Source organism: Eucalyptus grandis, chromosome 10 (genome assembly GCF_016545825.1).
Source record: "Eucalyptus grandis isolate ANBG69807.140 chromosome 10, ASM1654582v1, whole genome shotgun sequence".
NCBI lineage: Eukaryota > Viridiplantae > Streptophyta > Magnoliopsida > Myrtales > Myrtaceae > Eucalyptus > Eucalyptus grandis.
In genome coordinates this window covers 6,709,046-6,719,192 of record NC_052621.1, presented here as the reverse complement: position 1 = coordinate 6,719,192, position 10,147 = coordinate 6,709,046, and the positions used below count along the sequence as shown (strand labels likewise).

Genomic DNA, 10,147 nt, shown 5'->3' with positions numbered 1-10,147 from the left:
GGAAAAAGTTTGGGAAGCCAACTTGTGAGAATGAATTTTTCATGCGATTCTCCATCCAATGCATTGAAATTCCCCCATCGGTAAACATATGTTCTCCGAACTAAATTCAAAGAATCAAAGTTATTAGTTGAAGTTGATTTATTCTCCGATCTGATGATCCTGGGTAAGCTAGACCTAAAAATTGTTAAAATGATGGGTTGAAAAGACGCGTGGCATAACCAAACTAGGACGGATGGCAAGCATCCGATTTTGGTTAGGGTTTTCAAATTATAATAGTGCCAGAAAGATTACGCTAACAACAGAAAGAGAAGAAACTAAAAAGCAATTGTATCGACCAAACCATACAATTACGTGGCACTATGTTGCAACTGTCATAAAAGTTTATACAATTAAGTAAGTGCGTAATTTAATTTTTAAATAATTTAACAAGAACAACATATTTGCGCCATGTCAATGATATTTTTAATTATTAGCACATAGAGATTAAATTTCTTGCAGTGTAAGAAAAAGGATTAGGTTACTCTATAATTTTTTTTTTCCTGAAAAGTCACTATTTGGTGATTTGGCGGTATATTGTAATTTCCTTCCATCGACTATACACGAACTTAATTAAAGAAATACACTGAAAATAACACTTAACTCCTGCCACAACAGCGCCATGCCATTGGGCTAATTTCAATGTTTAACCAACTAATCAAAACCCGATAGTACAATCATACTCTCCTACTAAGTAACAATCGAATCCGCAACACTTCTCTATCCTACACACTGCTCGTCTCAATGCCTCGACAAGTTTCTACCTCATCAAAAATCTCATCGATAGTTTTTGAAATTTATCAAGACAACTAAGATAGCACCATGAGAGGTCACGAAATGATATGAGCTATCTAATGCACATGTGTGCTCCTTGATAACACATTTAAAACGTTCAAATTTTATATCAAAATTGAATCCCGAAAACACCGATGTCACGAGTTAACCCTAAAATGCACTTTGCAATTTGTCATTCTTCAAAGCCGCAAAAGGATCGGGCCATGGAAATAGCGTGCCATTAAAGAAACGGATTATAAAAGGGACAGGTGAAGGGCGACCAATCTTCTCCCATTTTGATTCAGACACGATCCAAGTGCGATAGACATTTAGCGGGTGGGGGATACGGCCATGTGAGGGAGATCTCTTAACTTTCAAAATCCCAGACGGAGCAAACATGTGACGTTCGAGTACGATCATGCGCTAATTGCGCGTGTGCTTGAAGACCAATGGCGGCCGCCGATCCCTTCGTTCTATCCAAGAAAAAAAAAATTGCAACTAGGTATGTTCTTCCACGCGCCTCCCATGAAACGGAAAAAAAAAACACTATCAAATGCGACCAAATAGACCGGCTTTGCGAGGTGGCCCCGAGGAAATTATCATATATGACACCTACACGCGAGTTAATGGAAAATTTGAGCGATGTTCATGTATATAATGCAATGACTACAGAAAAGATTTCGTAACAGTATGAGTGATTCTAGGCCTATCAAAATGGGTTGTACATTAATTTTCTTAATTTACATTTGATGGGTTGAGTTATTATATAAACTAGTTATATTTGATAAATGGGTTTAAAATGACATTGTCTTAAATAAATAGATATAGAATGGGTTTATGATTTATATAGAGCAAACTCGTATTTATAAATCTCTTTCGCTTTCACTTGATCTTGCCTACTCATTTCATTATCACCTCAGTTTGGGTATGAGTTTTTCTAAATTTAGTTGAATATCAAAGTATTTTAACAGGTTGGGTTGGGATGGATATTAGTCATTATATTTGTATTGCATGGAAATAGATCGAAACAAGTTAGTTTGGGTTAAATCACTATTGACCATATCCAAGCCTAACTTGACACATTCATTTGACAAGTCCAGGTATTCATATAAGGGGCAAGCATGATTTTAGGGTAGAACCTATAACCTAAAACCTGATAACCTAACTGGTAAGAACTTGTCTAGTTCTAGATTTCAAAGTATGCAGGGTAGGTTGTGAATTCTAAAAATTGGAGAAACTTTTAATGGGTAGGTTATAGGTTGGTAGAATCTTGAACTTGGAACTTGGGACTTGTAATAGGGTAGCTTATAAGTTTTAGGGTATGTGAGATAGGTTCTAAGTTTTAGGAAATGATAAACTTGTTCCAATGGGTAAATTTCAAGTTGTAAGTGAAATTCGTACGGAATCTAAAACCGTTCACTCCTAATTCATATGATATATGCATTATGTTAAATGGACTATCCATGTGACACTCTTTCCCTATTCATCCACCGTGCTTGTTGAACTTTGGGCCTTTGGTAATGAGCTTTTGGTGGATGTGGATTGGCGAATTTGATGATTGAGTTTGAAGAAAGATTCAATGATGCTTCTTAAGTTAGTTGAAATCTATTTATTGATAGATTGTACTTATCAAGATGTTATTATTGTTACTAGATCGCCACGGCCTAGGATTATGGGATTTCGATACAATTATAGAGAATCGAATCACTGCGTGGGTTTGATGGAAATGAGTGAAAGGGAACTGTGCGAGGGTTCTCATGATCTTTCAATCGTCGTCTCATTCTTTTTGTTGTTGATCGGTTTAGGAAAGACAATCTGTTTGCTACCATGCTATCTCCACAAGGAGTTCAAATGACCGGTGGTTGTAACATAGCGGCTGGAGACTCATATTCCATAAGTTCAAACTACTTATATTGGTGGTGTATGATTCTCGTGATTGACCCTTTTTCTTTTTATGAAATCTTTAGCTTACCGATGGTGTAATAATCAATATAGTAATTATGATTCAATTTGAATATTTCGTGATTGTTTGTAAATGATGTTACATCAATCGTATTTTCCGGTGTCATTGGTAGGCAGGGAAAATGATAGAAAATGATTTCTGAAATATTCACAAGGGAGATCAAAGTTAAATATTATATTATATTGCAGTGCAGCCATGAAGAAGCTGGCCAAGCCGAAAGGAAAATGAAAGAAAGGTGTCATGTGACTTTATAGAACTCCCCCCCACAAAATCACCAAAAGAAAAGGAAAAAAGAGAAGAAGCTAGAGAACAGGTCTTTATACCCATCTCCCTCTTTACCTCCCTCTTTGCCTTATATTTGTTGGAGTGATAATTGGAGAGAGAGAGTGAGTGAGTGGGGAGTGTGAGAGGTAGAGAGGAACCCACCTCAGCGCCCTTTCTAGGAAACCATACGAAGAGAAGAAAGAGAATAGAGAGAGAGAGAGAGAGAGAGAGAGGCCGATGGAAAGAAAAGGGGTATAGCAGCAGGAGCAGAAGAAGAGAGCAGCAGATAGGGACAAAGAGGTTTTGCTCAGAGGAGATCCAAGGAGGAGATCCAAGGGAGGGGGAGGAGGTGACGATGATGATGGACGAAACGAGGAACAGCAGCTGTAGCTGAGGGGGTGGGGGGAAATTCTAGCAAGAGCCAAAAAGAGATAGAGATAGAGAGAGATAAAAGAGAACAGAGTCGTTATTATTGCACTGTTCGGAGCTTCTCTGCTACAACTCTCTCTCTTTCTATCCCTGCAAAATCAAGAAACCCCCTCTTTCTCTTTTCGCAGAAACAGCCAAAGCGCGGACAGAAGTAGTAGTAGTAGTAGCGTAGTCTCAGCAGCAGTCGCAGCAGCAGCAGCAGCAGCTACAGAGATCAGAAGCCCACCACAGAACTTTGCTCAGTTCTCCACCACAACAGACTCTCTCTCTCTCTCTCTCTCTCTCTCTATACCAGCAAACAGCAATCAAGATCGCTTCTTCCCTTTTTCTTTAAATTCGCTCGTTCTCTCTCTCTCTCTCTCTCTCTTCTCTCTCTGTGCGCCGTCTGATGCGATCTCAGAGAGAGACCCCACACTTCACCCACATAACACCCACATAGATGCATCCCTGGATTGAGCTTCCCTCCTTCTCTCTCACCCAACTTTCCATTTTCTCTCATTCCCCACTATTCTTTCTCTCCCTCTAAACCACCCACGACAGAAAAGATTCAATTTTTCGAATACCACTGCTGAGGAGGCGGACGAGACTGTGCAAGAAAGGAGCCAAAAAAAAAAAATACAGTATCGGTACTGAGTCAGCGCGTAGTTGTGGCTTCTTCTACCAGGAGGCTGCTCTCGGACTCCGGCGCATTCGCTGACTGGGCGGCCTCCTCCTCCTCCGCCGTCGGCCGCGCCGTCGCCCCCGACGACCTCTCTCTCGGCTTCAATGCTGCCTCTCTCGCGGGTGGCGCCCCCGCCTGGCCCCCCGCCTCCTCCCGCTCCGGCGTCAACTACAGCCTCCCGCCGGATATGGGCATGGTCGGTCTCCGCGACGTCTTCGTCGTCGCGCCGGCCACCTCCTTCCACCACCCCACGAGCCACCACCACCACCACCACCACCACCACAACGACCAGGTCATCGCGGACTCCTCGAACGGCTCCAACAACTCGGCCGCTACTGCACTCGGTATGGGCGTCGGCGTGGGAGTCATCCCCCTCCTCACCGCCGGCCCGTGCCTCGGCCCTCCTCAAAACGCGGCCGAGGGCGACAACGGTAATTTGACGGCCCGGGGCGGCGGCAGAGCGGGCGCTGCGGCTGAATTCCAGCTGTGGCAGAACCAGCAATCTTCCCATCATTACTTGAAGAAATCGGCTCCGATCCTCGACCATGGCAACTCCGGTGCTTTAATTCAAAGCGGCGGGGGCGGAGGGATCGGCGCGAGCTCTAGCAGCACAGCGACGTGCCAAGACTGCGGGAATCAGGCCAAGAAAGACTGCAGCTACCGGAGATGCAGGACTTGTTGCAAAAGCCGGGGTTTCGATTGCGCCACGCACGTGAAGAGCACGTGGGTGCCCGCCTCAAGGCGGCGGGAGCGCCAGCTCATGACCAGTACCACCACGGCTGGCGGGACCGGCGGTTCTGTGTCCACTTCTGGAGCCAAGAAGCCGAGGCTCGTCGGCTCTCAGACGACCACCACTTCCCACACTTCGACCTCCAACACCACGCCGCCGAGGAGCTTCGACACGAGCTCGAGCCGCCAAGGTTCGGAATTCGAATCTCTACGGCTTATATCCATGCGCCCGATGCCGCGAAAAGCGGGCATGGGTCCCGTCTTTGTGAGCGTCCAGGATGTGTCTAGGGTTGTGGCAGCATGATGGGTATGGTTTTCTTGAAATAGGGTTTTTGTGTGTTGCAGATGCGAGCTTCAAGGAGTCGTTGCCGGGGCAGGTGCGCGCGCCGGCAGTCTTCAAGTGCGTGCGGGTGACGTCGGTGGACGACGAGGAGGACGAGTACGCTTACCAGGCGGTGGTGAAGATCGGTGGTCACGTATTCAAAGGGTTCTTGTATGACCGAGGCGTCGAGGAGAGAGAAGACATTATGAACTTGTCGGATCTGCATTTGGGCGGCGGAGGCGGCGGAGATAGGAACGGGGCCTCGTCGTCGTCTCCGATCATGGATCCTTCGGATGTTTACGCTTCTGGGGGTGGATTGCTTGGAGGCTCAAGCTATGGTAACCCAATAAATTGAGACAATGCCATTTCTGGTTGAATTGAGGATTAGTTTATATATTCATCCCACTCATGGAATGACATTTGTAATATTGTTGTAATTGTTCACCTATTAATCGCTAATTAAACTCTAACCTGGGGGTTCTAGTGATTTGTTACTAGGTCTATATATAGACCTTGTTCCCTATTAACACATGTCTATCTTCATTAGTTTCACCTTAAGTTTTTGAGTAGTGCCTCCACTTGATCTTATTTCTCTGGAAGTTCCCTCTGTAATGATGGTGGGTATTATTTGCTTTATAAGCTTATTAAAATGTGGAAGATCAAGTGTTGTGCTTCTTTACCTAACTACAAACATATTTTTAATTAATTGGAGGGAAAGGAAATTCTCATTGTTGGCATTCTTTTTGTCATAATTGATCCTTTGCTTGGACTTTTTTCCCCTACTGTTGCTATTGTTGAATTGCCTTTTCTTATTCTGTTTTCTTCATACAGGAGATTCCTTTGGCTAAGGTAAATTCTACAGTGCATAGGATGAAAATTATGAGTTTTATTACATTTAGTATATTAACATATATTATATGTTCAGTGTACTCATGGTCGCTCCTGTTATGTGCTCATTTGCCATTTTAATTCTCTCACTTTGTCACAGCTAGTGATGTGCTGTAGTTGTAGTTGCAGCATTTTTTCTAGCGTTCTGCCTTGGTAGGTGTCATAGGTTTGACAATTTTGTTCTTGTAGGAGGTATATTAATGACAAGTTGAATTTGCAGACCTAATCCCGTTAGACTTTCTTCTTCTGTTCTTTTTCTCTTTAGTATATTTATGGCCAGACTTCTCTTTAGGTTGGTAAAGCCCAAGCTCATGAAGTACCTTGATGACCAAAAAGGCCATGTAAGGACACAAGTTTGAGCTCGGGTGGGTGGTCTAACTACGAAATTCTTTGCACTAGTAGCATGGATGGTTGAACTTTGTGTTGTTTAGCATGGATAGTTGAACTTGTGTTGTTTGCCCAGTTCACAAATCCTAGGATTTTTTACTAAGCGAACATACGAAGTCATTGCCCTAGGCTTTCGTCATGCACAGCATGTGAGGTGTAATGTCAACATCGCTTTTGATTTTCCCCTTGCGAAGTAAAGAACATTAGATGCATATGTTCTTTCAACCCACTTTACTCTTGTTTCTGCATCCAGAAGAAAACTGATGTTGTATGATTTTATGGAAAGTTTCACTTTGAATTATTCTTGCCAAAATTTTTTTTGCCTCTTATATAACATCACCGCATGGGATGGTGACTCTGCACTGTTTCAGGAATTACTTAGTAGATGAGGGATTGGCACTGCTCATCCTCCCAAAGTTGCATCATGTCCTTGCCTACTATGCACAAAAAGTACTTCCTTCGGGACTAGAGTTAAGCAGTGATGGTTCCTCTCACCTTCATCCTGATTTCTTTTATTATGATACATTTACTTTATTGCAAAAAGAAAAATGTGCAAGAAAAGATATGCATGTGCTGGATCCTTATGCAATGAATCAGCCACTATACTGAAATCTTGATGTTGAGATTGTGTGGTCGCTGTCGGAGATTCCCATGGCTTGTGGTGGGGGTCTCTTTAAATTATTCTTTGTGAAGTTTTGAACATACATAGGTGCCTTGTATGGAATTCTGGCCACACTGTCTTTCATGCATCTGGGGACATTTAGTGAATAAACAAAAAGAAATGTCAGCTTGATGCCTTTTTTAATGACATTTTGTTTGTGCCTCAACTGTCCTATTCGGATGTCTGCTTTACACATATAGATTAATTAATCATTGTAAGTGCAGTTGGATTCACTGTTTATAGTTTGTCCAGTTCAATGTATCAGGTCTGATGTTTGCAAAAATCGGCATGTATGTTCTTTGAATATAAGGATGTCTTCGTACGGTTTCTTCTATATCTGGGATTATCTGAGTATAGCTCCGTGGTGGTTCTCATACGATAGGGAATTTGATGATGTTCTTTGGATTCACTTATTGAAGGTGTGCTTAATTTTTTTTTTTTTTTTTGCAAATGTTTGAAACTGTGTTTCTGGAAGGATATTTTGATATTGAATAAGCTTTAACATTATTCGTTGGTAATTAATTTTGCTTCAGCGACTATAGCTATGTCATAGTGCATTATGTATATGCTGTTCTTAGTTTCATGCATTCACTTGCATGCTAGTGTGCTCAGCATTTCTTCTTCATGGTATACTATGTAGATGATATGATCTGCATCAGGCAACGAACTATCACTAACATTACCTATTTCTGATGCATCGGCATAAATGGATGTCAGTAATCAGGTGTTTATCACAACTAGGTGTTTAACAATGTATGCGGACTTATGCTTTGTTTGGTTGTGCATCCAAACGGCCCTGTGTGTAATGTAGGTCAATTGCTTGGCAATTTAGATTCCGTACGTTATTCCTTTTGTGTACTTTAGTTTCCTGTTGTTTGATTAGGATGCTTATGAACAGCTCAGCCGCGCATGCGGCTAAATTGTGTGAAATTCGTTGGAATAGGTGCGCTCTCCTTCCCCTATGACTTCCGCACTTATGTTAGAATTTTATTTGCTTTCCACCGCCTTTTACATTGAAGCATATGGAGGAAACTGCCTTGATGGAAAAGGCTGTTTGATACTTGAAAACTACATCAAGGTTAATTCTGAGGCTGTTCATCATCTAGTATCCAAGTTTCTATGCTCACTTTTCCCTATCGTTATACTTCCAAACAATTTAATGGTGTTCTCAAGTTCAATTGTGATCTTGCTTGCTCAGCAGTCACTGAATGGCGAAAGCTATTTCACAAGGCAGTCTTTTGAACTCGCATTTACTTGTCGTATGTCTGCGCGCTTATTCTAGCTGTTGTTAGAATGCTTGCAGTGAGGACCCTCTACTTCGGGTCTCCAACCATGTAGTTGAATTCATTTGGTGCAAAGGCCTTGGAATGCCTTGACCATGTTGCGGTGCACAGGCTGAGTTACTGTTTTTGTTAGTTAAACCATATGCAGAAGCATGCATCGACTTTTTTATTTTTGGGTTGAAACATGCATCAACTTCAGGTGCTGGTGATTATGCTCGCCTACCTCTTCCTTTCATTGGTTTCATCATGTGCCATCTCAGTTATGCTTCGATGTTGCGGCTTCCTGCTGTTCTCGTTTCTTCTGTATTGTGACATTCGCTGATCTTTGGAGTGTGTCGGTTACTTATACATCATCCTCATCATTTCATGTGTGTTCATGAAAGCTCATAAACCTCGTCTCGATTGCCCATTCCTTTCGTGTCAAGACGTACATTGTGAGAAGAGCGCACTTTCGCACAACTACTGCAAGGGTTTGGTGTCCTGAGGTCAATTGTCAAGTCGTCCTTAGATGATTTTCAAATGGCAGCTCCCGAGAGGAGGATGGTAGTTACCCATTGTTAGGGTTATTCGTACCCGAAGCAGTGAGATTTTATGAACTGCATGTAATGCCGATGGGAATAATGCTGTTACTATGCCCAAGCTGTGAGTTGAGGTATGCGTTGACCGGGATCGTTTTGATGAAAACGGGTTGCGATTGCTACAACTTAATATCACTAAGCTTGTGGTAGCTACGGCAATATCAATAGGCAAGTAGGAGGCAAAGGTGATCTTGTTCGAATTACATCTCTCCTACTCATCGCAATAACTCAGGTCCGATAAGGGCGGAAATTAGTCGGGTACGGATACTTTGGATTATAGAAAGAAGAAATCTACGGTTTTGCGAGTACTGTTTACTGATGAATGTTCGAGAACCGATGTTGCTGTCTCTCTTCCTCTCTCTCTCTCTCTCTCATTCGTATGGTCGAGCGCTCGCTCCACTTTCTCTAGTGACGAAATCCTTTTCTTCTGTCAGAAGATTTAAGGGAACTGGAGGAAACGCAGCGTCCGTGCGAAAATGGACTGATCTTTGTTAGATTTTGCTAGACTTTCGATGAGAAACGATTGACCTCATGGTCGACGCTGCTGCTCGTCAATGACATGCATCATGTCGGAAGCAGCTCTCTCTCTCCATCATCATCATCCTCTTGCTGGCATGCCGGAGTTCAGACTCCGAGCAGATAACTCGATCGGGGAAGAAAACGATGTATGTACGCAGAGCATTCCGTTCTACAGAAGTAGCTTGAGGTCAAGACATGCGTACATACAGATAGCTACGATTGCATGATAATGGATAGACATATATTTGTATTACATAAATTTTTCGAAGGTTCAATTGGTTGGGCCATCTCCATTGTGATTGGACAGAAAATGGGCCTCCAAAAAAGGATAAAATCTATAATGGGAGACGGTCGTGACCAACTTAACGTCCTGAAATACAATGTTTTTGCATGCATGCATAAAGAAGAGAGAAAAAAGAAAAAAGAAAAAAAGAGGTACGTGAGGATGCTTAATACTTTCTCATTTATGACGTCATTGGTAAACCCTAGAACTGGATTTATCTTGGAAATTGTCTAATCAGGTGCGAACGCTACTGTTTTGCCTTTACTCCTAGATAAAACTTAAATTGACAATTAGCAGTGGATGTAGGGCCTGTTTGGTTCAACTTTGGGGAAATGGCTTGCCATTTCTCCAAGTTCCCTAAGTATCTTTG

At 42.5% G+C, this 10,147-nt stretch overlaps 1 protein-coding gene across 1 annotated transcript; it reads left to right on the top strand.

The window, feature by feature from the left end:
• The first annotated feature begins 3,108 nt into the window (after window positions 1-3,108).
• LOC104423471 (protein LATERAL ROOT PRIMORDIUM 1) lies at window positions 3,109-5,857 on the top strand. Its single transcript, XM_018864441.2, has 2 exons — window positions 3,109-5,047; window positions 5,202-5,857. Exons 1-2 carry the CDS (start codon window positions 4,315-4,317, stop codon window positions 5,531-5,533), a joined length of 1,065 nt encoding a protein of 354 aa, XP_018719986.2. The 5' UTR covers window positions 3,109-4,314; the 3' UTR covers window positions 5,534-5,857.
• Window positions 5,858-10,147: the final 4,290 nt, after the last annotated feature.